General features: G+C 44.4%; 1 protein-coding gene across 12 annotated transcripts in view; it reads left to right on the top strand.

Annotated features, from left to right (window-relative positions):
- CELF2 (CUGBP Elav-like family member 2) overlaps window positions 1–27314 on the top strand; it is a 553836-nt gene that overhangs the window by 427526 nt on the left and 98996 nt on the right. For all 12 annotated transcript variants that reach the window (XM_040248499.1, XM_040248497.1, XM_040248498.1 and 9 more), the window contains one exon: window positions 19661–19743. In XM_040248499.1, the coding sequence (XP_040104433.1) occupies window positions 19661–19743 (83 nt within the window). The remainder of the gene's footprint in view (window positions 1–19660; window positions 19744–27314) is intronic.

Genomic DNA, 27314 nt, shown 5'->3' with positions numbered 1-27314 from the left:
CAGGGTCTTTTCCAGTGAGTCAGCCCTTCACATCAGGTGGCCAGAGTATTGGAGCTTTAGCATCAGTCCTCCCAATGAATATTCAGGGTTGATTTCCTTTAGGATTGACTGATTTGACCTCCTTGCTGTCCACGGGACTCTCAAGAGTCTTCTCCAGCACCACAATCTGAAAGCATCAATTCTTCAGCTCTCAGCCTTCCTTATGGTCCAGCTCTCACAACCGTACATGACTACTGGAAAAACCATAGCTTGTCTGTTAGGGGAAGAAGCCATCAATAACTGAAAAGCTGATGACAGGCAAGAAGTTAGCCTTGATGGGGGATTCAGAATTTTTTTTAACTCTCTCTACAATCTATGCATGGCTTCCCTGAAGCAGTTCTGAGGAAGGCATAGAAGAAGGGATATGATGAACTCTGGTGAGATAAAGCCAGAATCCTCAGGCTCTGGGTAACCCAGATGCATGCTGATTGGATGGCCTGCGTTTCCCACCTGGGAGCATTCCAACGCAGTCAGTACCCAGAGGTACCCTGGCATAAATGTCTGGAAACTGGGTCATGAAAGGTACACTCTAGAGAATGTCGTTTAGGGCAGGTCTTCCAGGGACATATTTTGAGGGACCTTCGAGGTTTCTCACTATGGTGGGAGACGAATGATGTTCAAATAACATCAATACTTTCCAGCTCTCACCTTGGCAGTCCTATGAGAGTTTTAAGGGAGCACACGAACCCTTTAGAGCCACCCTAGAAGTTTTGCAAATAGTTAGCAAGAGCCAGTTAGCCTATCTGATTTCCGTGCTGCCTGCAAACTGTTTAGTAGTCGCGTTCACATGTAGGTGTATAAATCATAGTCAGCGTCACCCTCACCTCTGTTCCAAGTGTTAAGGTTTCTTTGTTCCTGTATCACAGTGTTAAGACTTAGGCATCAAAGCATCTTCTTAGGCAAAGACACTTGGTATTCTTTATCCTGATTTAGATTTATATGAACTCTCAACCAACGGGGATAAAAAGGTGATTTTATTAAATTTTTAAAATACCCATTCCCTAGATTTTCATAACCTATACCTTGATACCATATATTCAGTTTTACTTGGGCATGCACTTATTTTCATGGGTTTTTTGGAGGCATTTAAAGTAATTGCAGATCTACCTAGGCACTGAAAGGACTTGGAGACACTGCTTGCTCTCCTGTAACTTAACACAGGAAAATGGTTACAGGAGGTTGTCTTTTTCTTCTGCCAACTTGGTCCAGACTCCTCGAGACCTTTCCAGGTCAGATTTCTTGTGCCCACCTGCACAGCGGGCCCTTTCCGGGCCCCAGACCCACTTGAGATGCTAATAGGTTCCAGAAGCAGTTGAGGAAGGGTGCATGCTAAGTTGCTTTAGTAGTGTCACTACTAATTCCGTGGACTGTAGCCCTCCAGGCTCCTCTGTCCGTGGAATTCTCCAGGCCAGAATACTGGAGTGGGTTGCCATGCCCTCCTCCAGGGAAGCGTCCCGACCCAGGGATGGAACCCGTGTCTCTTACGTCTCCTGATTTGGCAGGTGGGTTCTTTACCACTACCGCCACCTAAGGGGGGGAATAGGGCACAAACCTGAGTTGTTGGGTCAGTGCTTTGAAAAGCAGTAACAAAAAAAATGAAAGAGCAAAGATGGAAAGAGAAGACCAAAAAAAAAAAAACCAACTTGTATTTATGAACTAAACCTCACCGTAGAAGCAGATGAACTTAGAAATTGTTTACTGATGTGGGTTGAAATGTAGATAGACTTGTTTATCAAGAGTTACATCCTCCGCTCAGTCTAGTCAATTTTAGTAAGTGATTTAAATTTAAAAGAAGAGGGTAGTCTCACCACAAAACTGTTAGATACGAGTTTAAATGCATCATTCGCGGTGTCTACCTGATTCTTCTATAGCCATCCACTAACTTCTCATTTTCTGGAACCAGATTCTAAGCTATACTCATTTCAGCCCTTCTGGTGTATTTTTAACACAGCCGCTTTGGTCAGGACCTCAAAAATGTGTGAAAGGTAGAGGACAAAGAGCACTAACATGATTGTCCACATGTCAGTTATCTTTCTACACATGTATTTTTCAAGAATTAGATGTTGTAGTCACCAGAAGAGGCTGAACTGCTATAATAGGCCTAAAAAGGTATTAGGACTTCAGACAGTTTGTGGCAGTTTTCTTTCTTGCTCATGTCAGGAATCCTTTCTGGGAGTTCTGGGTTGGTGGTGACACAGGGAACCAGCATTCTTCACCTTGTGCCCTGGCCTTTCCCTTGGTTTGCTGTTGCTGCTGCTGCTATTGAAAAATCAGGTAAATAAAGTGATGGTGCCTCTAAACTTGTAACTAACAGTTTTGTGGTGAGAATACCCTCTTTATTTTTATTTTTTTGGCCATGTGCCTCCCTCCAGAAGTAAAGGAAGGAAAATGTGGAAGACCTCCATCTGCTCTGTTAAAAGCCCTGCAGCAGCAGTAACACTGCACTCACATCCCTTTAGACTCTGTGCTTTGTCACGTGGCAAGAAGCCAGCCCATGTGGGCTCACCATGCCCTCCGGTGCAGTCCTGTCCCCGTGGGAGGAGAGGATGGATTTGGGTGGCACCTGGTGAGCTCTGTCATAGGTGGTGTTTCCCAAGCTTCCTAGAGGGTAAGAATCATTGGGGACACTTTACAGCTGACCAGGCCTTGGTCCTGAAAAAACTGATCCCAGGACCTGGGTTAGTTTCAAGGAGCTTATAAGCAAGTGATTATTATCTTCAGGAATGCTTGAGAAACACTGTCTTAAGATGTAATTGGATAGTGGGAAAGGTACTTTGAACATTTGTTGCAGTCTTTTTCTTTTTAAGATTTTTTTTGAAGTGGACTATTTTTAAAGTCTTTAATTGAATTTGTTACAATATGGTTTCTGTTTTTTATGTTCTGGTTTTTTGGCCTTGAGGCACTTGGGATCTTAGCTGCCCAGTTAAGTTCAGTCACTCAGTCGTGTCCGACTCTTTGCAACCCCGTGAATTGCAGCACTCCAGGCCTCCCTGTCCATCACCAACTCCTGGAGTTTACCCAAACTCATGTCCATCGAGTCAGTGATGCCATCCAGCCATTTCATCCTCTGTCGTCCCCTTCTCCTCCTGCCCACAATCCCTCCCAGCATCAAAGTCTTTTCCAGTGAGTCAACTCTTCGCATGAGATGGCCAAAGTACTGGAGTTTCAGCCTCAGCATCAGTGATCAAACCCACACCACCACCGCTGCCGTCCCCCCAGCCCTGCATTGGAAGTCAAAGTCTTAACACTGGACCACCAGGGAAGTCCCTGTTGCAGTCTTAGGCTGAGAATGCTATATTATGTGAAAGTGAACGTGTTAGTTGCTCAGTCATGTCCCACTCTTTGAGACCCCATGGCCCCCCTGTAGCCCACCAGGCTCTTCTGTCCATGGAATTCTCCAGGCAGGAATATTGGAGGTGGGTAGCCATGTCCTTTTCCAGGAGATCTTCCCAATCCAGGGATCGAGCCCAGGTCTCCCTCACTGCAGCAGATTCTTAACCATTTGAGCTGCCCAGGAGTGGTGCTGAACCCAGCCCCTGGCCCCCTGGCCTAAATGTCTCTAGTCTTCAGGTTTACCTTCAGGCCTTGCTGTGTAGACTGGATTATACAGTGACTCTTCCGTGTACTACTTAAACACCTGTCCAAACCCGAATTTTTCTTTGAATTAGCCGACTGCTTCCCTTAGTTGGGAGAAGGAAATGGCAACCCCCTCCAGTATTCTTGCCTGGAGAATTTCATGGACAGAGGAGCCTGATGGGCTACAGTCCCATGGGGTCACAAGGAGTCAGACATGACTGAGTGACTAACTCTCCCTTAGTTGATCAAGTTCACCAGTCATTTTGACACAGTTATTCTATGATTTATATAGATACTTGGAATATATCCATTTATGACAGGTCTTTAACACATAATTCAGTGTATAAGATTGACAAGGAAAGAACTCCTAGGATTTCGCCCCTCTTGTGATAATGTTGAATCCTTTAGAAACCTGCCATCACAGAAATTAAAAGTATAAATATATTTGGCAGGTAGTGGTTGAATTATTAATCAGTGACCTCAGTCCAGAAATGAAGGCTGGAAGGCTGCTCCACTCAGCCTTCTGAATGTTCCAGAAGAATGACACAGTTGTGGGGAGTGCCACTGGGCACTTTCCACGGTGCATTTGAACCCTAGACTGCCTTCTTCACTCTCCCCAGCAATGATGTGGGTCATGTCCTTTTCGACAAGTTGAAACCAACTTTAAGATTAGCCTAAGACAGTTATATCCAGGGAGGAAGCTTGTCTTTTCAAATTGTGGTGCTTGAGAGATTCTTGAGAGTATCTCGGACTACAAGGAGATCAAACCAGTCCGTCCTAAAGGAGATCAGCCCTGACTATTCACTGGAAGGATTGATGCTGAAGCTCCAATACTTTGGCCACCGATGCGAACAGCCAGCCCATTGGAAAAGACCCTGATGCTGGGAAAGATCGAGGGCAAGAGGAGAAGGGAGCGACAGAGGATGAGATGTTAGATAGCATGACTGATTCAATGGACATGAATTTGAGCAAACTCCAGGAGGTAGTTTGTCCTCCTAGGACAGAGGAGTCTGGTGTGCTACAGTCCATGGAGTCGCAGAGAGTCAGACAAACTTAGCAACTGAACGACAGCAACAACTTGTCCTCTCACTAACATAAGAAGTATTCCAGGACAATAATGAAAAGATATTTGTGACAGCCACTGTTTTAGATCGCTTGAGTTATGGATCTGGTCATGATACAATAAAATTGAGAACTGACTATGAGACCCTTAGTGGTGGAAGAACGTCTCTTGTAACTCCAAAGCAGTGTTATTATCATCTGTTATCTGCACGATTGGGGAGCAAAGGCTTCTCTGTACAGCGATCTTTGTTGCCTAGAGCCTTTTAGCTCCTTGCAGAGTGTTTCACAACCTGCCTTTCTTCCCACTCCCATCTTAAATATCATTTGGGTTTGTTTGAAATCCAGACAAGCAGAAGCCTTTCCATTCAAAAGGGACTGAAGACTTGGAAATCCATCTTCATCTAATCATTGGAGGCTGGAATGAGAGCCTGTGGGGCATTATTTCCTTTCTCCTTTTTCTAAAGGTTGAGCAGAAGAATAAGTATCATTGGGCAGTGATGGAGAAAAATGAAAGTTCTTAGATCAAATATTGCTTCAGCATCCGTGCAGCATGGGGAAGGCAAGTAGATGGCATGTTATTCTTGAGTGAAGCCCAGTGGCTGCTAATCACTGTGCAGTATGTAGAGTTTTCCATAATCTTGAAATCAAGGCAATATTTCACTTTTCCCTCTGAGGTTTTCTAGGGAGAGATTCTCTGGCAAAGAAGATGAATCTTCTCTCTACCTGCTCAAGAATGAGCAGTTAACTCTGTAGCTAAATATTAAACACATCAAGTCCAGGGGAGCGTGTATTATATTTTTCTTGTATCCATCATCAGTTATACTTATTTAATTTCCTGACAAATGGAAAGCCATGCTCAGTATTTATCTAGGTTGAGATTTAGAGCAATGAGGAAGCATGATGGTCTTTTTTTTTTCTTTTCATAACACTTTTATTGAAGTAGAGTTGATTTACAGTGTTGTGTTGGTTTCAGATATATAGCAAAGTGATTCAGTTATACACACACACACTTTCAGATTCTTTTTCCATACAGGCTACTACAAGATACTGAGTATAGCTCCCTGTGCTATACAGTAGGTCCTTGTTGCTCATCTATGTTGTATATAATAGTGTGTATCTGTTAGTCCCAAACTCCTACTTTATCCCTCTTCCCCACCTTTCCCCCTGGGTAACCATCCTTTCTATGTCTGTGAGTCTGTGTTGTACCTAAGTTCATTTGTATCATATTTTAGGGCCCACATTTAAGTAATATATGCATTTGTCTTTGTCTGACTTACTTCACTTGGTGTGATCATCTCTAGGTCTTTGTCAAGAGTGAGATTGGGGTTCAGGCTTTGCCGATCCAAATACTTTCTCTCTGTGCCTCGGTTTCTTTCTCCAGTCCCTGTGCTGGCAGTAGGGACTTAGATAATTACTAAGGCCCCTTTCTGCGCTCCAGTCCAGGATTTAAACTGGATCACAGTCAGGTCTGGACCAACCCTTTTCAAAATTACAACATAAGTGAAGTTTCTTTCCCCTGGTCACTGTGTATTTTCCATGACACTAAATCGTGCCCCAACCACAGCATTCTCACTGCATAAACTCTTATCAAAGCTTGTAGCCAGAGATTGATTTATACTCCAGTGTGAATCACTGGAAAAATAGATCATAGTGTTGTTTATTCTAAGGGAACTTTGTTTGAATACAAATCTGAGCTTCACGTCATAAGGATGAAGCTTGAAGGAGAAGGGGCAGAGTTGGGAGAGAGCCTGGTGGAGAAGGGTACTTCAGGTTTGTCTACAGCAGCCCAATTTTCATCTGTTGTCCCAGAATAATAACTGATAGTCCCCCTTCCACTTTCCAAAGTGTCCCCACTGGGATGATGAATTCTTGGTCACTATGGTGTGGAAGAAGCCCTCACGGTACCCCCAGAATGATATCAGAAAGTAGAAGGAAGAAAGCAAGCTGAGCCTGTTGCTTTGTGTTTGCTGCGTGCCCAATTTGGAGCTTAATATTGTGTATACGTGATAAACCAACCCAGTGAAATCTATTTCACCTGACCATCAAACCTACCTTAGGTCAGAAACATACAAGTATACGACAAGTATACAGGATCATCTGTCAGAAAATGGATTCAGGAGTACTGCATAGCCTGTATCAGAAAGACTCCTGGCAGATGACGTCTGGCTGTGGGGCGAGCAGACGGGGAAAGGCCCTAAGGACAGTCGATCCATCAGTATTTCAGAAGCACCCAAGAGCCCAGCTTCCTGCTGAGCCTTGTGAAGGGGACCAGGGAGCCTTCAGATGTGTCTCCTTGCCCTTCAAGATGGTCCTTAGATGGCAGATAATGAAGTAATAGCTGAACGACTGGAGGAGACAGTGGGTCATCCAGCAGGCAGTGCTTTTTTTTTCCCCTTGTGTTTTATCGTTTTGTGATGTGACTCTCAAAATGAAATCCCACCCCTGGGAACCCCTTTTCTCAGGGGGTACCTAATGTACCTGCAGTCCTCCTGACACGCTCCCCCTCTCTGCTCTCCTGACCGTGATGTTTGGAACCCCACCTCTTCATGCAGAGCCCAGTGTCACTGCTTTTTTTCTTCTTTTCCCTCCCTTGTTGTTGTAAAATACAGAGAAGGGGCAGGTCTGTGCTCCGGCTCCTTTTTCAGGAAGGAAACCCAGGCGTGCTCATTAGACAGCCATGGGGCTTGTTTCTAAAAGCTCACTGTCTTAGGGAATTTTTGCCTCTTGGGGGAGCGCCGCCAACCGTAGAGTTGAGGGAAATTCTATGGTACCCTGTATAGGAAAAGTCCTCAAAATGATTCTGTTAAAATGGATCGACTGCTCAGAAGCCATGTAAATAGACATCCAGGTTCCTCGCAGGCCATGCAAATGGGTGCACTTGGCCAGTTCTGAGTAATTACTCCAGAAAGCAAGACAACAAAATCAATTCCAAACCTTGTTACAGGGCGTGGGGTCATCACTTACCAAAGAGGCTGGCTTGTCCCCTTTCTGTCCGGAGGCTGGTGGAGAGCCACGTGTTGGCATGGCTGGCGTGGGAATGCCGCCTTTCTGCGCCTCAGGGTTGGGGGGCACGTATTAAATTATCAGAGTAATGCTGAGTGTCCCTCATCTGCCTCGTGCGAAACCTGCACAGGGTCCGTGTGGGCCAGGGGCTCTGTGGAGGAATGTGACCAGTTTACAGTGGGCAGTAATCCCTGATATTTATTTAACCACGTCAGTTGTATATACCAGGACCTGTGTTACATATACATTTTCATAAATTACCTTTTTTAATATGATAACCCTGGGACAGAGCTGCTGTTACTCAGGCCATTTTATAAGTAAAGAAAAGAGGCTTAGAGAAATGTGTCCAACCCCGAGTCTATCTGAAGCGCTGGTAAAGGATGATTTTGTTGCTCAGCGAAGCTTTATGAGCAGAGCGAAGGGGAGTTTCCACAGCCACTTTGGAACCTGTGTAGTCTCTGCCCTGAGAACTCTGGGATCACGGCTGCTTGCCTGTTATTGCTAGAACATCAATTTATACAACTGGCTACAAAAGTGCGTCGCTTATGTGATTTCCACTGCCCCAGGCAATTCATAAAAATGTCTCCCTCCCTGATCTGCATCAGCATGAAAGATGCCTTCGTTATTGTGGGAGTGGGCTAAGCAGTCACAGCGGCCATCAGTATCAGCTCTCCGGAGCCATCCGCCACGGGGGGAACGTCTGAAATAAGGTCAGCTCTTTCCTTGAGCCAGCATGACCGCCAAAGACCAGAACGAGGAAGTCAACGTGACTCTCCTCACCCCCTCCATAACAGAAAAAATACCTTGCTTCTCCTCTGAATTGAAAAGCTCTTCTAAGAGCCAGCCCCACCTAAAACAGGGCCATGCGTTTTCATCAGGGATGCTGCTAGTAAGTGCTGAACTGTATTTTATTCCAGGTGGCATAAGGGGTCAGTATGTGTAGCCTGGCAGATACAGGTCGCCCCACCATCCAAGCAGGATCATGAAATTGAGACTTAAGACAGTGGTCGGGCCCACACCTTATGGGCCAGAGTGCTGAACTGAGAATCAGAGGAAGATAGATACGATTGTAACCTGCTCTCATCACCAGACTCCTAATTATAATGCCGTCCTGTCCCCAAGAGAATGTATGTACCCAATAACCTTATATTAAAAACTTTTTAATGAGATCCCTCAGTGCTTTTGAAACTAAAATCCTTTTTTAATTGGATTCAAGATGGAACTACCTCCTACCACACTTAACCCTGGGACACCTTCCAGATTAATCGATGTGAGGGTGTCTTGGTTAACTGAGCCTGAGGCCTTGCTCCATCCTCTGGCCCCTTGGAGAAGAATCATTGGTTGCCATGGCCCCCTGGGACCCTCTCCGCCACCCAGACTTGTAGGGGACTGACCAGCCCAGGGACTGGGGCCAGACCACTATATGGCCTTCTTGTTGTCATGTTCATCCTAAAGTTATTCTTCTTACCTTGAGGGGAAAATATATCGGCCTCTTCCACACTCTAGAATTAACATTTAAAAAACACAAATTAACCGAATTCACAGTTTGCTTATTCTGTTGTATTTCTTAACAAAGGAGACTGCTTGCTTTCTCCATTCTGTCCCCACAGCTCCTTGACAAACACGTGTGTACACACTCAGTCGTGTCCGACTCTTTGCAACCCCATGGACTGTAGCCCTCCAGGCTCCTCTGTCCATGGAATTCTCCAGTCAAGCGTACTTGAGTGGGTTGCCATTTCCTGCTCCAGGGGATCTTCCCAACTCAGGGATCGAACCTGTGTCTCACATCTCCTGCACTGGCAGGTGGATCCTTTACCACTAGCACCACCTAGGAAGCCTGACAAAGATGCAGGTCACCATAAACTCACCTCCCAATGCTTAGAGCAGCGTGCAAGCCTTTAAGGGACACGATTTGCAGTGATTGTCCCATCCAGGAAAAGGGGTGATGTTAAAGTTCTGCAGATACATTTACAGCTATGACAGTGAAATGCTTTAACCTTAGTGGCTTATTTCAGAGGCCTGGGGAAGGGGGAAACAGCAGATCCCAGTTTTGCCCTTGGTATCTTTCCCATGTGTCCTGCAGTTGTTGGGATTTACATCGTAATTGGTGAGGAATGGTTGCAGTGTGTGCAGAGCCAGGCACATCCCTCCTTGCTTTCCCAAGAGGCTTAAAAATGTGGTAGATTTAATCTAGATAAAACAAAAAACAAAAACCCTCCATTTTCCTGGCAGAAGATTTAGAAAGCCTGCCTGACTTAACAGAGCCATGGGGGAATCAGGAGATGGTTCCTCCAAGAAAAGTGCCCCAGCCGAGGGAGGCTGGTAGTGGCCTTGATCTTGAGGCCAGTTAGCTGAGTGTGGTCCCAGGCGCCAGGTGCAGACTCTCAGGGTGGGGGTTGCACGGAGCCTGGTGAGATCAGCAGTCTCTCCTTGGTTGAAAAGTTGGCACTGATGTACTGTCTCGGAGTCCTCCTGCTGGGGACAGGAGCCAGGGTTCTTGGAGGGAACATCAGATCTGCCCGAGGCAGCCACATGTCATAGGCTCGGCTCTTCCTTTGTCCGAGAAATTCCCAGGGGATTCCCTGGGATTGCAGTTGGTGAGCCAGACAGTGGTGTCCACGTAATTCAAGTACTGAAAGCAGAACGATGGCTCCATCTCTGCTCCCTAGGTGGTGGCCAGATGGCATTACTTTTTACATCAGGGTGCCTATCACAGTTTCATTAAAAGTTGATTTCTACAGGATGTGGCATTTGTAATTGGGGAACTGTTATTCTTGTTCTGGAGTCTCACTTTTAGATAGAGAGGGAGACAGTGGCTTGTCCTAGGAGACCACTGGTTTAAAACAAGAGAGATTTCAGGTATAAAAAGACGTTTTCGGTGACATGGGAGAAGGGGAAAGCGGTTCTGGAATCTTTCAGAGGAAATCCGAAGCTACCAGGACTGCTTGGTGGAGGGCGCGCCTGTGATGGCATTGACTTTGAAGGCTGTTGTCAACCTCTGATGGTGCAGATGACTTAGCCTTTGCTCTGAGCCTCTTGCGTGATTGTGGGCAGTCGGCTCAGCTGAGATGGAAGGGAGCTGGAGAGTTGGGTGACTCTAGTTAACTATTAATAGTTGTAAAATTTCTGTGATTCTGTGGAATCAGACAGAAAGGTGATGCAGTGACTTCCTCTAATTTTATTTTTCTTACTTTCGCATTTAAAGCAAAAAAAAAAGGGGGGGGGGATACAAAACTCTTTCATCTTCTTGCAGGTGCTTCCCGTAAGGAATTTCTGCTTTGCTGCTCTTGACAATTCCTTTCCTTTGTATCTCAGTTGATGTTATCACAACCAGCTTGGTGCAGCAGTTCAGATGAGCCACCTTGAGGAAATCATACTCTGGAATACAGAAATGTGTCTACCAGCCAGAGGAATGAATGTTGTAGTTTTTTGATTGAGCTGTAGTTGATTTTTTACAGTACTTTGTTAGTTTCAGGTATACAGCAAAGTGATCCAGATAGATAGATGCAATATAGATGTATATATCATGTGGTAGATGATGGATGGATGGATGGATGGATGGACAGTAGATAGACAGACTGACAGAGTTCACAGATTCCTTTTCAGATTCTTTTCCATTTTGAGTTATTAATGCGAGATATTGGGTGTGTGTGTGTGTATGTATTGGTGTGTATCTGTTAGTCCTGTACTCATAATTTTTATCTCCCCTACACCTTTCCCCTTTGGTAACCATCCGTTTGTTTCCTCTGTCTGTGAGTCTCTTTCTGTTTTTGTAAATCCATTCATCTCCGTTATTTCTTAGGTTTCACGTACGAGTGGTGTCATGCGACATTTGCCTCTGTCTGACTTCACTCGCCTCAGTGAGATCATCTCTGGGGCCACCCACGCTGCTGCATGTGGCTGAGCTCCGCTCTTTCTTACGGCCGAGTGGTATTCCGTTGTGTGCGTGTACCACATCTTCTTCATTCATCGTTGATGGACACAGGTTACGTCCGTGGCTCGGCTCTTGTGACCGGTGCTGCTGTGAACATTGGAGTGCATGTATCTCTTTGAATTAGAGTTTCCAGTGTTTTCCAGATACCTGCCCAGAAGTGAGATAGATGGACCATATGACAGCTTCAGTCTTCGTTTTTTAAGGAACCTCCATACTGTTTTCCACGCTGGCTACACCAGCTTACGTTTCCACCAACAGTGGAGGAGGGTTCCAGGGGACTGAATTTTAAGTACCTCAGTCGCATTTCATGCCCCACCTTGCACGTAAATCAAGCACATTTGGAGGACAAAGTAGAAAGAATAAAGACCAAGGGCCATGGGGGCCCTAAGTGAGTAACAGTGCGTTAGGTGTGGGTTTTACCTGTGCCGGTTCTTCCTGCTGGGCGGACTTTAGGCTGAGGAAAGCGTGCCATCTGCACTTCCCGGGGGACCAGCTGGAAGAACAGGGTTTCGTTGTTGTGCTTTTCCTCATGACGCTGAGGGCCACCTGCTAGACCACTGGAAAACTACTTTTTTAAGGTCAAAGCTACATTGACTTTACAATTTTAATTCAGGGGATTTTGGGTGGGGTTTTTGAGCCTTTAACTGCTTTGTAGAAACTGAAAGCGTCTTAGCAGGGGTAAGGCCCGTGGTTGGCGGTCTCACTGGGAGAGGGCTTCATTTAGAGCACAGGATACCCCACGAAGCCCGAAAACCTTTGGACTTTGAAAGAAGCATGAAATTTTCTACATAGTGGCTGAGATGGAGGGAGAAAGCCAATGACGGGAGGAGGAGGAGCCTGTCCTCTTCTGACTTAAACTGGCAACTAACTCTCCAAGAAGCCAAGATCCCAGTAGCAATTCAGTTGTGTGAAGGAGGCGCCTGCTTGGCTTGCAAATGTGTAGACAAAAGAGAGCTTCATTCACAGAAAGAAAGGGAAAAAAAAAAAAAAAACACCATAGAGGATTCACTAATTTAGCCTTGCAGGGCCTCGGTCTCTTGATCTGTTGGCCCGTTAGAATTCAAAGGCAGACTTGAAGGGAATTTTCAGTTCACTACATGATGACTCTGTTGCTGTCTTGAATTCAAATATAGCTTGAGCTGAATCTGTCCGCCAGGACTATTTCCTTTCTTTTTTTTTTTTTTTTTTTAATAAATAAGTACAAGGTTCAGTCTGTGCATGATCTTTCTGTGGTCATTTTCAAGTGTTTAGTTGTGTGGGTTTGGACAGTGATGGAAATTTCTGGACTGAGATGTGGAATGGCCTTGAGGATGTGGGCGACCCCTCTTTTACCCTGGGGATGGAGTTGACTTGGAGGGCCAGATGTCCAGGTGCACAAGACCAGAAGCTCCGCACTTACTATTTTACCAGCTTGGCCACACCTTCTCACACCCATCCTCAAGTTGTTGTTTGTATTTCAGAAAACATCCCATAATTTCCCATATTAAGATATTACTAAAGAATTATCAGCCAGGCCTGGAATGTTCCTAAGAGGCCCTTTCTCAGGTTTATGGGAGCAGCCTTTCAAGGAGAATTTATCGTCCATCCAGGCTGGTGGCTTGAGGAGAATTGTGGGGAATGACCAGCTTTCTGTGTTGCTGAGAGTCTAAATTGTTGGTGTGTGATCTGAAATTTCTACCCTACAGCTGACAAGTGACTCTTTGAATAATTGCAAACCATCCAAGTCACTGACTTCCCATCTCTATACCTGGATACTTTAAAACAAACACACAGAAGAAAAAACTACCTTGTCCATATTTTAGAGCTAAAGACTTGAAGAAAACTGCCTTTTAGTCAAATGGTGTCTTCAGAGCATCAGACCTCCGTTTCCTTCTCCCCAGTTTGGTAGCCTCAGAGGAAGTTTCCTTAACAAGCGTGGGGTCAGTTTTCTTCAGGGCAGAACTAATTTTAGAATCCAATCTCAGGATCATTCTCTCAGGCAGTGTCTACATAGCCCTTCACACCGAAGAATGTGAATTCAGTGCTGTTTGACTCTGGACAGGCCGTGATATAGACTGATTATCTCTACATAAGCGGTGCATTTTTTTTTTTTCCCCTTGAGCATATTTTTACCAAGTCTCCAAGTCAAGCTTTCCAAAAGAAACAGCTGTGGTTTGAAAAGATTGGTGATAATCCAGATGGTTTCTTTGAGGATAAGTCTACTTGATCATTTAAAATTAAAATCTTTCAGTAAAGTTGAGCATCTTCTTGATGGCTTTAAATACACTGCTGCTGTGTGTGTGTGTGTGTGCACGTGCATGTGTGTGCACGTGCGTGTGTGTCTGTGTGTGGATACCATTGGCCCATCTCATCTGAGGCTTTATCTTTGAAAACAGAAAAAACCTCATCACCATGTCTCTGGTTATTCAGCAGTGAAGCTGGCAGAATACCTGAGGGAACCTTTAATGGCAGCAGAAATTGTGAGGAGAGGCAGTCAGTCAGACACGAACATCCCTATCTGGAGTAGGTGGCTCATGGCGTCTCTGGGAATTAACATTCTCAACTTCTGGTGCGAATGGTCTAATCATGCCTCACCATTATAATACTGATGACAAGCTGAGTATGCGCAGCCACATCGCTGAACTTGCCGACTGCTGGGAGCTGGGGCCCTCTAAAGCTCCCAGCCCCACCCCGACTCATTCTCTCCGGGCCCAGCACCCCCTGGCCACCTCCTGGTCATCCAGAGATGCCCACAGCAAGGCCTCACACCGGTTACCTTCACCATGGGTGCTCTGCACCCCAGGACCTTTCTGTCTAGACCTTCTTTACCATCCAAATGGATCTGGCTTAAGTGGCCATCTGAGGGGTTAGCTAGGTATTCACTGTTAAGCTGCAAAATGAATTCACGGGAGACAGTAATGGCCAGTAAGCTCTCATGTGACACCCCCAGCTATATGTACAGACCCAGCAGCACTTGGGGGGGTCAGTGAGGAGTCATCATTGGTGGACTCTGTACAAACCTGAGATACCAGTACTTGGTTCTGGGATCACCTCTCAGGTTTTACCCCCAAACCCATTTCACCTGTGAATTTAAAGCGCCCTAATGAGGAGTAAGGGCTTTCCTTGTGGCGTATCTGGTAAAGAATTCGCCTGCAATGTGGGAGACCTGGGTTCGATCCCTGGGTTGGGAAGATCCCCTGGAGAAGGGAAAGGCAAGCCACTCCAGTATTCTGGCCTGGAGAATTCCATGGACTTATAATCTATGGGGTCGCAAAGAATCGGACATGCCCGAGCAACTTTCACTTTCAGTGAGGAGTAAGGGGTGGGGCCGATAAATAGACATGCAAAAGATGGATTTTTTAAATTTTTCACTCCAGAATCCAGAGCTCTTATTAACGCAATGAATTGTTGAAACTCTTGGTAAGTGGGATGCCTTAAAATCACCTGGGCATGGGACAGCAGGTTTATCTTTTCTAAGCCGGCTGCTGCCAAAAGGTGGCAAGAATCATAAAGTGTGAGTGCTTACGAGACTGTGTCAGACAGGGAGAGTAGAGAAATGCGAAGCCCAGAGCAGAAACAGGAGGGCTGAGCCTGGCTGAAGCCTCTGCCCCTGCCCATCCTTGGAATTCCCTGGCAGGTCACTTCCCCTCTGTGATGTAGAGCAAGCCTTGCTCTGCACTCATGGGCAGCAGAGAAAGCAGGTGCCAGGAGTGATGCTGACGCCGGAAGGGTGGTCCCCTCGGGCACACAGCACAGCCGCTTACCGCTGAAGGGCGCCCAGGGCTGTGGTCGGTGTTTAACCACCCACCTTCAAGGATGTTGGAAGCAGAACCTGGTAAAGGTGAAAGGTCTGTCCCGGAATCAGACTGCAGGGCCATCTGGTGTTACAGCTGACCTGCAAACAAATCCATTGAACTTCACACCTGAGTTACAGCTGGCACGGGGAAGTCCACAAGCCACGTGGCTGCCTTAACAGCTGTCCATCCAGGTGGGGTAGGCAGGAAAGAAAATGCCCACCCTGTTACATCACCATGAGTTTTCTAGGACCCGGAGTCTCTCCCCGACCTTTTGCCATGGTGATCACCACCACCTTAGGGCACATTCTAACGATACTTTTCCCTTCGTGTGTTGAAATGATTTCCTCAGGTCAGTGAATCTTAAGATTTTAATGAGCATATCAAGTGGACCGGTAGCTTAAAAAGTCTGGTTGTTTAGCTGGGAGAGGACTCAGAGAAGCAAGAGTCTCTGAAACACATTCTTATTCTGGAAACATCCAGACTCGAGTCCCATCGGGGGAAAACCACAAATGGCTGCTTCAGAGATGAATGTTGAAATTGGGAGTTCTCTATTTCTACTGCAGATTTTCTGATAACTTAATCCAACGCTATTTTTATTAAATCAATTAGTATGCATGCGGAGTGAAATGCAAGACATTTTTTAGCCCAGGAAAGGGAAGGAATAGTTTTGACTGTTAAATCTATTCTGAATGAAACCTTTTGGCTATATATCCAGCTAGGGTTCTTTTCTCAGGGAGGAAGTAGTGGTAGGCAGCCCTGGTTTTTGTGCATTGATTTTGAGGTGATGCAGCACAAGCAACTGAGGTATAGGAGAAGTAAGGTGTTTTCCACCGAGGCATTCAGGAACTGAAAGTAGGAAACCGAAAGAAGAGTCTTGGAGTGAGATTCCCCCCAGAGCCCCCACATTGGTGCAAGTTGTTCATTGCATGAGGGCATCCAGCTGAGGCTACACTTAGGGGCGGAAATTCAGCCCGAGCTCTAAGTCACCAAGCCATGGGGGCCATGCCCACATGGGGATAGGCTGCCTCTTTCAAAGGTCCTAAGTGCGTGGTGCCCAGGGATGAGCTGTCGGGTTGGGCATCAGTGAGCAGTGAAGGGGAGGCAAGTCAGCAGTGGTGTCCAGGATACTCTTCTTTGTATTACAGCTAGAACTAGAGCTTTGGGGGGCATGTTCTTCCAGAGTCTTTGTTTCAATGGGACTAAAGTATTGAGTTGACCAAAAAGTTCATTTGGGTTTTTCCCTGAGATGTTATGGAACAACCCAAACCGACTTGTTGGCCAACCCAGGAGAAGAGTTAAGAGGTGTGCACAGTTCACAGAGAGGTCTTTCAATGGCAGATCCCTGAGGTCACCCTCTCAGCTGCACAGGCAGAATGGACCCTGCATGAAATTGGAGAGAGTTAGAGATTTGAAATACCTTTCCTTCACTCCTTAGATTCTTCTCTGCTTTCTTGCCCCTCCTCACCCCATCCCATCTGCTCAGACATCAGCTTCAAACTTTCTCAAAGCAAAACAAACACAGAAACCACTGTCTGTTCACCAAGACCCTTGTTCAAGATGGAAACACTTGGAGTTGCCAAATTCATACTAAGGCGTAAATAGCTAGGAACAATTAAATATTACCTTCCTCAAGGGTAACGTTTTATTGCTTCAGTAGCAGGTGAATTACACCTTCCTAGTGGACTTCCAGGCCATGGAAAGTGGTTGGAATTTTGTTTGGGTGTTTAAGGCGAGAGTGGAGACCACTCTGTTCTGAGACCACCGCACTGGGTCCAAGGTGGCCCCGTAAGAAGTCTGCCTCAGTTTACATCATCTGTTCCTCTTTGCTTTTGCCCTGCCATGCATGTCAGTCACCATGACAAGTTCCCTGTCATTCCACTGTTCTTTTCGGTTGACCTCGGCTTTTCTTGTTATCTCTGAACTTGGCCGGACTAGCATTTGTTTTCCTTCTGCTTAGGAAATTCTTCCTTAATTGCCTTCTTTCTAGGCAAGCAAACTGCTCTCTGACTTCTACTGAATCTGAAAGCTTCTCTCTTTTAAGTGTCACACCCCCAAAATCTACTTGCTTGAAAGCGTCAGATTCTGCCCCTTTCTGAAGCTTCAGTTTTGAAGTCAGAGTTCAGAGCATCCCCATTGCTTGCTTACCCAGAAGCCAAGCCCATAAGCCCAGAAGAGAGAAAGGAGAACTTCCTGAGAGTCTGGTTGTTAGAAGCTTTTAGAAGACAGAGATAATGTCTTTTTCTGTTTTTCTTTTCAGTTTTATTGAAATATAGTTGATTTACAATGTTGTGTTAATTTTTACTGTACTGCATAGCAATTCAGTTATACATTCTTTTTTTATGTGTTCTTTTCCTTTATGATTTTTTTCTTCATGTTTTTCTTTCTGTATCAAGTCTAAATAGAAGATAATTGGTATTTTTCCTCCTCTTAAAGTGACTACAGTGGATACCAGAAGCTGGAACTGGACTTTGCTGTTTAAAATCATTCCTTGATTTAAAGCAGTTCCTATAGCTTTTCTGGGCTTAGGTTATGCCAGTGGAGCTGAAAATCGCACATTAATTTGATCAGTTTAGGAAAAATAATCTACCACCAGGCAGCATGGCCAAATACACTCTGGTCTAGAAGTCAAATAGCTGAAGTGGAAAGCTCATATATAAAGGCCCACTCTGTCCATCTGTGATTCTTTAAAGACCCTTCATAATTTTCATATACCTCCCATCATGCAAATTAAAGATGTGAAGAGTCTCCCATCCTTGGAGACATGGAGGTTTTTAAATGCCAAAAAGCTAGGATCATACTCTCCTTTATCCAGAAGGTGAAGGATTTGGATATTTAATCTCAGTAGACTCCAGTGAAATAGCATATGACAAGGTTCCAAGTTTTGTTCTTTTTCCCAAATAAGGAGGAAGCATCTTACATGTATTTCAGAATGCGGTAGGGGTGGTATAGTACTTCGTCTTCTCTTACTCCTTCCAATGAGTTTTTTGTTCTGAAAAGTAGATGCTAATTTGTGATTTGGAACCTTTGATGGTTTGTGATGCCAACTTCCTGCTCTCCAAATGTGCCACTTTTTTCTGTCCGTGGTCTTACATCATTCCCCTAAATAGAGCCAAAGTTGATGCCTTAGTGCCGTGAATTTCTCTCCAGCCACTTGCTGTACTTGGCATTTGAGGACCTCTCGAGGCTCTCCCCATCTCTCTAAGCATGAGGATAAGAATCAGAGCTAATTGGGTGTGACTGCATCTCTCTGCCTCTTTTTCTCCACCCAACTCATCCAAGACAGGCAGGTCAGAGGGAGCATCTTTTTCTTTTAATTTCTAAAGTTTTTTATCCCTTTTATCTACACTTGGTTGTGTTAAGAAACGCTATGCTAATTAACAGATTATTAACCAGTGTCTTCATCTGGTTTAACCATGTTAACCAGTATCTTTAGGCACAGGCTGAAGAAGGGGTGAGCCTTGCTTTAGAATACAGAAGGAATGAGAGGTTTCAAGACCATTTTCTTTGGTGGAGGGAGGTGGTTTGGAGAAGAGTATCGGCTGGTCTCCCTTGGAGGAGCCTTCAGCCTGGACTCCCATCACCTCTTAAAAATGAGGAATCAAGAGGTTAGTGGTTGACGTCCCATGGCCATGTTTCATTCTCAGAACAGACAGTGCAGACATCTGTTTCAGCATCTGCCCACCACATATAGCTCACTTTCTCAACTGGCTAAAGTAGAGTCTTTCATTTCAGCAAACAAATATTGCATGTTTTGTGTCTGGAACTTTGCATTGTGTGCTGCAATGGAAATTGGAAAGAAGAGGGCTTGTTCTCAGCTCCTAGGCAGCTTATTCTCCGGTTGTCTAAGCCTCGGAGTTGAGAAAGTGTTTTAAAAGGGTGATGTTCTAGAGATATCCTCTCAGACAATTACAGTTAATACAAGTGTCTGCTCTTGTGGTTGTGATTAAACACTTCACCTGATGCTGTGACTGCACCACAAGTCCCATTAACAACTCACCCACGGCCTCCCACCCCCGTTCCTGAAGACCCGGGTTCCCGGTCGTTGGTGCGCAGTTATGAATTGACTCCCCAACGTGGGGAAAAGCTAATAAATATGATTTAGGATGAAAGGCGCTGGGTAAATGCTTGAGCTGTTGTTATTACTGTTGCCGTGCACCTTATTTTTAAATTGTGCATCCTTTTAAGTAGTTGACTCGTTCGCCCCAGTCTCCATTATATCTAAGCAAAGCATTCACAGAAATTTCTAAAACCTTTTCATTTCTCTCTGTAGGTTGTTGTTTCGTAACATTTTATACAAGAAAAGCTGCACTTGAGGCCCAGAATGCACTGCACAATATTAAAACTTTACCTGGGGTGAGTCGGTTTCCTTTCGTACCAAAATCACTTTATTGCTTGAAAATGGTCCTTTCAACTGAAGGTTCTAGTGATGGGCTCTTAGTGCCAAAAATGACTTTGGGCTTTTGAGGAGGGTGTGCTGACTACCCCCCACCACCACCTGGCCCTCGGTCCCCCTTGCAGCAGCCAGAGCGGCTAGCCAGCCCCTCAAGAAGCGCTGGCATTAATGCTGACAGAAAGACCTCTCAGAGAGTGTGTCCCCTGGTCAGAAAATCAGAATGACCCCACTGGGTCGCCGTGGCTGCTACAGAGGATTGGGTGGGCAGCGATTGTAAAGGGAAAAAAAAGAACGCACGCACACACGCATGCAGTACACCAGAGGAGCAAATGGAAAAGGAAAAGCTTTTACTCACCAGGAGCCTCTTTTCAAATGTAGTCCTTAGGTTTTTCTTTTGAAAGGACAAAATGTACTCTGCACAGCCGTAATATTCAACCTCCTAATGGCTTCTAAACAGTCAGTGGTGGTTAACAAAGTCAATGTTTTAATGCCCAATTTGTGGCTTCATGTCGATAGAGAACAGAAAATACGAAGCTTACAATTTTTTGTTTCCATTTCCTTCCCAGTCATACTGGACATTTGGTACCATTCACTAGAAATGAACTAATGTTGGCTGTAGCTGCTGCATCAGAATACATGAGTTCTGGGGGTCTGTGACCGTTTCATCTCGTGCATGCTGGTGTAAATTTCTCTGTGCTAGTTGGGATATTTTCCCCGTTGATTCAGATATCAGGGATGAGTTTATTTAATGGCAGAATGATGTGTGTTGCTGATAATGAAGAACCTCTGGTAAGCAGTGCTGTGTTAATGATTTTATTGAAACCTGGTTTGATAAGAGTAAAAGAAAAATAACATGATGTCCCTAATGTTTTCAGGGTATAATTGTAATGTCTTATCATTTATCTGTCATGCAAACCTATGTACATAAGTCATCTGATACCCTGTCACCCCCAGAGAAGATAGCATTTGTTTACGTCACCTTAGCTCCGTTGAAAATCATATATTTTAGTGGCAAGATACTCAGTAAAAGGTTTTCAAAACATTAACTTGGTGATAACAGAAAAGGAGTAAATTATGAACTGTGGTCTCAAACCACACTGCTTTGGTTTTCCCCTTTTTGTGTGAGCAAATCAGACAGACTGAGATTCAGAAAAGCAAGTGTAATACCAGAATTCTCCCTCCTAATTTAATTTAACTACTTCTCTCTGAAACGTCTTAGGTACTTTTTTAGTAGGGAAGATTTTACTGGGTCTAAGTGCTTTGCCTGATGATTTTTTAAAGTATTATTTCAGCTTCATTCCCTATATAAATGGAATTTTTCCAGTGTAAGTTCTGGGAGGTTGCAGTGTTAGGTTACATTATTGAATGAAGCAACCAAGGTAAATATTTACTGTCTATGGTAGAAAAAAAAATTTTTTTTTATTTCCCAGGCTCCTAATCCAACCCAGAGACCACTTGGTATTCCTTCTTTTAGAATGAAATACTTTCCAGTAATTAGTGTGCAAAATCCCTTCTATGTGTTTAAACAAATTACTTGAGATGATAAATTGTTATTATAGCATTTAGGGTCTATCGGTGCCAAATCTCATCCTATTTTAAATTAATGTGAAGCTTGGTCCATTTGAGTTCATCCCCTCCACTGGAAGGAGCACAGCTCCTAACATGCCATTTTCATGTGTGAAGATGCTCCTCGAAACCCAGAGCTAACGAATGGGCTATGTTGAAACTCGTACAAATGACTGATGAGCTTGCTTCTCTTTGGGACATTGGACATTTCACTCTGACCCCTTTCTCAGCAAACAAATAGCATCTTCTGTATTAAAAAAAAAAAAAGTTACTCATGTCTCTTTTTTGCTTTAAAATTTTCTGCATGCAGAAGTCAGGGCTGCTGATTTTGGAAACCCATTATTAAGAACAAGAATTCTGGGGTTGGAAAAGACGGTTTGTGGATTGTTTTCGGCTTTCTTTTCATCCGGTTCAATTTCCTCTGCCCAATTACTTGAGGCAGGTTAAGTGAAAATTCTGAGAAGTCAAGTCTGATTTGTAAGCTCCAAGGCTTCACAGCACACACACTGTTGCTACATCTGCCATTTCAAATTAGGTGAATGGGAGCAGAGTCCCACATCTCCCATTTATGTATTGCTTTATCTGATCAGCATCACCCTTAACAGCTCCAGCAAGAACATGAAAGTGGTTTCCTATCAGCTGGGAGCTTTGGTGGACGAGAAGAAATGGGACCAGACATAAAAGATTAATGCATATTCTCGGGGAAAAAATATTACAGGGTGCCTTGCTGTTTGATTACAAGCCTTGGAATTAGTCAACATTTCCATAATTCTAAACCAATATACACCTGTTTTCCCACTGTGATGTGAAGGCACAACTTAATTTAATAGAATCCCTGCTGTGCTAAATCTCTCATTAAATACCAAGCAAGTTCAGTAATTTAAAGTTGTAGCACTACTATTTTAACTGGTTGCCTTCCTATTATGAAATTAATAAGAAATTAATGATGCACTTTGCCATATGCCTTCAGTTTCTTTCTGAATAAAAATAAAAAGGATAAAGAAAAATGCATCACCAGCTGACACTTTCAAGCTTTTCTGGTTGTAATCATTTCTCCTGTGGATAAAATCCATTAAAAAGGCACTTGCTGCCTTTTTTTTTTCCTAAAGTGTCCAAAACTTTCCATTTAAAGCAAGATCAAATAGTGCTGGGTGTTTGGTTTGCCTTTCTTTTTTTCTTTCCTGTTTAATTTTCTCTTGCAGTTGATGTGTTTTGTCATATGGAACTTTTCATCATGTAGCCAAACTTGGTGAACGTCAAGGAATTTTCGTTCTTGAGAGAAACAAAGAACGTGGTTCACATGGAAAAGAAAAGCCGATGGGCCGTTCTTTTATGCAACTGAACATTCTTTTATGCACTCTCCCTCCTGTGTAATGTGTGGATTATAGAGACCCTTTCCTTGGTGGGGTGTAGGGTGAAGCACCAGGGCACTACTTAGCAGCACAAAGTCATCAAGGACACATCTCTTAAGCCTGTCTCTTACTGTGTGACTGAGAAAGACACTGGGTCTTACATCCTCTGAAATGCTCAAAATAAATCCTAGAAATACACTCTTAGAAGATAAGGGAGCAAATTCAGCAGCTCTACATAGGGTGCAAGAAATGAGCTTCAGAGGGTTGGGAGGTCCTTCTCCTGGTTTGATGACACTCTGCTCTAGAGATAGTGGTTTGACACTTAAGGAAGAGATCAAATCTTAGGCACAGGCATGATTTATTACTAACATTTCATTAGGTTAGAGCTTCCCTGATGGCTCAGCAGGTAAAGAATCCACCCGCAATGCAGGAGACACAGGAGACACGGGTTCAATCCCCAGGTCGGGAAGATCCCCTGGAGGAGGAAATGGCAACCCACTCCAGTATTCTTGCCTGGAGAATCCCATGGACAGAGGAGCCTGGCGGGCTATAGTCCAAAGGGTCACCAAGAGTAAGACACAACTGAGCACATAGGCACATTAGGTTAACATCCACTCATGAGTATCAGGTGCTGCTGGTGTGCCAGGCAGCAAAGCTCCACAGTTATACCACGCACATGCCCTGGAAACCCCTAGTGGGTCTGTGACCATGTCTGTGCAGAAAGGACCACTGGGTGAGTCACTGGCCTTGGTACTAACTTCTGAGCCTGACCTTTTCCATAGCTGAGCCACTTGTGTCCTTGGACAAATCCTGATTCCCTCTCCTTTGATGATACAGCCGATCAGGCTGAGAGGTACTATCTTTGTTCAGGGTTTCGGGCAGGCACAACCTCACTGGTAGAATTACTCAATAAAAATGTCATCGTCTGCCATGGTGCTTGCCAGAGAGAAAAACCCTGTGAGGGCAACTCTCGAGATTCATTTTGTTTTCCCTGACCTAATTTAGCTTAATTAAAAAATAAAGTAACGACCTCAGTGGAGGCCCAGGAAAACTGCCACGACCCCTTCAATAATCGGGTGTCACGGCCAAGTATCCCCCTGCTCCAGGCCTAGCGCCACTCTTTTTTCAAGGTCTTCACACACATTGTCTCTTGCAATAAGGCTTTTTGATTGAAAATCTCCAGCAGCATCGTTAGAGCAGTCACCATATAAATTAATTTAATTAAGGATGTAATAACAGAGACGAATACAGTTTTGAAAAAGCTCTTAAATTTGAACGGCAAGGAGAAATTGGAATATTAATTGCAAATTTCTTCCAGCCACTTTCTCCAAACCTGCCTCCCTCCTTTCTAAGAGTCCCTACCAGTTTTATTAAATGCAGTTTATATTAAGGCGTTTCTGCCCTAAGAGCACATTTGTTTAGAGCGCTGCATGTTAGCCGTGGCAGACAGGAATGACACGTAGATCTGAGAGATAAAAACCAATGGGCTTGATCCACCAGGAGGAAGCTGTAAATGAAATGCCCTCTTGGGCCACATGTGCTCGCCCACATGGCGTGAATGCCCCCCCTTTCCGGCTGGCCCTGTGTGGGCGGGCAGCCCTCCCCAGTGGCCTGGAACACAACCCTCCATAGAATTGTCCCCCAGTGTCCTCTTAGAGAGGAGTGCTGGGGCTTCGTTTCTTGGAGCAGAGCAGCAATGACTGGCACTGGGAGCGAATTCACTTTGCCCACTGTAATGCTTTTCCAGGGACTCACTCACTTTGCACCACCTCTTCTGATTATTAATATGTACTTAATGTCTTTGTTCTCAGAGCCGTGGTGATTATTTTATCATCATCATCATCATTATCTCTGTCATAAAAATATCTCAAACTCCATCTCTTCCTATCATGGAAATTTCCCCCTAAACCATCCCATTTGAATCAAAGCCTGACGAGGTTGTGCTCAAAGTATTTTTTCCCCCTCAGGCGCCTTTTATTGAAAATTGTTAGAGAGGAAAACAAAAAGGCAAAAGATCAGTATGAACAGGTTTGAGTCCTGAAACTCCTGTGCCATGGAGAACACACAAAATATTCATACCTTCATTCAACAAATATTTACTGAATTTTTATGGTTGGTCAGGCACCATTCTAGGTTCCAAACACCTATAGTAGCTACTGTGATGTTTATAACTAAATCTTTAAGAAACAAAGCCAGCCAATGTGCTTATGTATAGTTAGTGTTTAATAAATTGCTCTTGGATATTTAATGCCCAAATGAGTTAAAGAAAAATACCTGTAGAGGAGTTGAGTTTTATTCAAAAAAATGAGTTTGCTCAAACACTCCAAAATGCAAGCTGCATGCAGATTTGTGATTCCATGTGTATATAATGATAGCTTGTTTCATATAGAGAGCACTATATATTTATGTATTATGTATATCTCTGTATTAAAGAGATGGGAATACCAGACCACCTGACTTGCCTCCTGAGAAATCTATATGCAGGTCAAGAAGCAAATGGACATAGAACAGACTAGTTCCAAATCAGGAAAGGAGTATGTCAAGGCTGTATATTGTCACCCTGCTTATTTAACTTATATGCAGAGTACATCATGAGAAATGCTGGGCTGGATGAAGCACAAGCTGGAATCAAGATTGCCAGGAGAAATAGCAATAACCTCAGATATGCAGATGACACCACCCTTATGGCAGAAAGCAAAGAAGAACTAAAAAGCCTCTTGATGAAAGTGAAAGAGAAGAGTGAAAAAGTTGGCTTAAAACTCAACATTCAGAAAACTAAGATCATGGCATCTGGTCCCATCACTTCATGGCAAATAGATGGGGAAACAATGGAAACAGAAACTTTATTTTGGGGAGCTCCAGAATCGCTGCAGATGGTGACTGCAGCCATGAAATTAAAAGACACTTTCTCCTTGGAAGAAAAGCTATGACCAACCTAGACAGCATATTAAAGAGCAGAGACATTACTTTGTCAACAAAGGTCCGTCTAGTCAAGGCTATGGTTTTTCCAGTAGTCATGTATGGATGTGAGAGTTAGACTATAAAGAAAGCTGAGCACCAAAGAATTGATGCTTTTGAACTGTGGTGTTGGAGAAGACTCTTGAGAGTCCCTTGGACTGCAGGGAGATCCAACTAGTCCATCCTGAAGGAAATCAGTCCTGAGTATTCATTGGAAGGACTGATGCTGAAGGTGAAACTCCAAAACTTTGGCCACCTGATGTGAAGAAGTGACACATTTGAAAAGACCCTGATTCTGGGAAAGATTGAAGGCAGGAGGAAAAGGGGACGACAGAGGATGAGATGGTTGGATGACGTCACCAACTTGATGGACATGAGTTTGAGCAAGCTCTGGGAATTGGTGATGGACAGGGAAGACTGGCATGCTGCAGTCCACAGAGTTGCAGAGAGTCGGACACGACTGAGTGACTGAATTGAACTATTTATATAATGATAGTTTGGTTCACATATAGAGATCTATATATTTATGTATATCTCTGTACTCCTACAGGAAGAACATTCACACACATCCATATGTGGTTATCCGTTCAGTCAAATAAACACAGGAAGAAATAGAAAAGCTCATTTTCTGTTTGGCCTGCCCACATATTGTTCCTTACCTGGTAGTCACTTTTCTTAACTTAGACTTCACGAGCTGTGTAATTCTTCACGTTTGTTGTTCGGTTGGGTTTTGTTTCAGCTTAGGATCATAGCTGATTCACAGCACAAGTACAACGGCACTTGAAAACTGCCATTTAATGATGATAATCCCTGCCTTCCACCTCCATAAGAGAAGAGTAGGTGCTGAATGAGAGAATGTATGTAAAGCTTTCTGAGCCCCTGAAGAAATGGACTTATAAGACATTATTTCTACTTGACAGTTTCTGTAGGTGTGAAGTTTTAGGGGGGAGCAACCCAATAGATAAAATGTATTTGCTGGAGACGACATCAGGACATCGTTGGGTGTACATTCTTCAAACTTAACCTTTGCAGAATTTGGTCAGGGCTGAGATATTTGGTCTTTCTAGCCCTGAGCGGCTATTTTCCCTACTGTGTCTGTGCTTTCTTACTAGGGACTGTAGCCCGCCAGGCTCCTCTGTCCATGAGATTTCCAAGGCAAGAATACTGGAGTGGGTAGCCATTTCCTTCCTCCAGGGATCTTCCCAGCTCAGGGCTCAACCTGTGTCTTGTGTCTGTTGCATTGCAGGTGGATTCTTTCACTGGTTGAGCCACCAGGGAAGTCCTTGTTATAAATAAAATCGCTTTAAAAGGCCTGTGGTGGAGATCACCACCATGTGGCTGCAGAGGAGCTCCCGGGAGGGGTGGGTGCAGAAGCCCCCCACCCCACCTCCTGCACCTCCAGAGCCAAGCCAGTGTGAAGACAGGTGCAGGGTGTAGAACCAGCCCCAAAGGGATCTCAGCCTGGTGTGGCAGGATTGCTGACCAACTCATTGGCTGAGACCCAAGAAAGTTGGAGGGAGGAAGAAATCCTTGGCCTGGTCCTTCACAGGCTTCAGGCCAATCCCAGGGGATCTGGGAAGGTTATGTTTTAATACTTTATAAAAAGCTATTCGGCTGAGACCCTGGGTTAGGAAGATTGCTTGGAGAAAGGAATG

Source organism: Oryx dammah, unplaced genomic scaffold (assembly GCF_014754425.2).
Source record: "Oryx dammah isolate SB20612 unplaced genomic scaffold, SCBI_Odam_1.1 HiC_scaffold_10, whole genome shotgun sequence".
NCBI lineage: Eukaryota > Metazoa > Chordata > Mammalia > Artiodactyla > Bovidae > Oryx > Oryx dammah.
The sequence above is the reverse complement of the archived record's forward strand: the minus strand, read 5'-3'. Positions and strand labels throughout refer to the sequence as shown.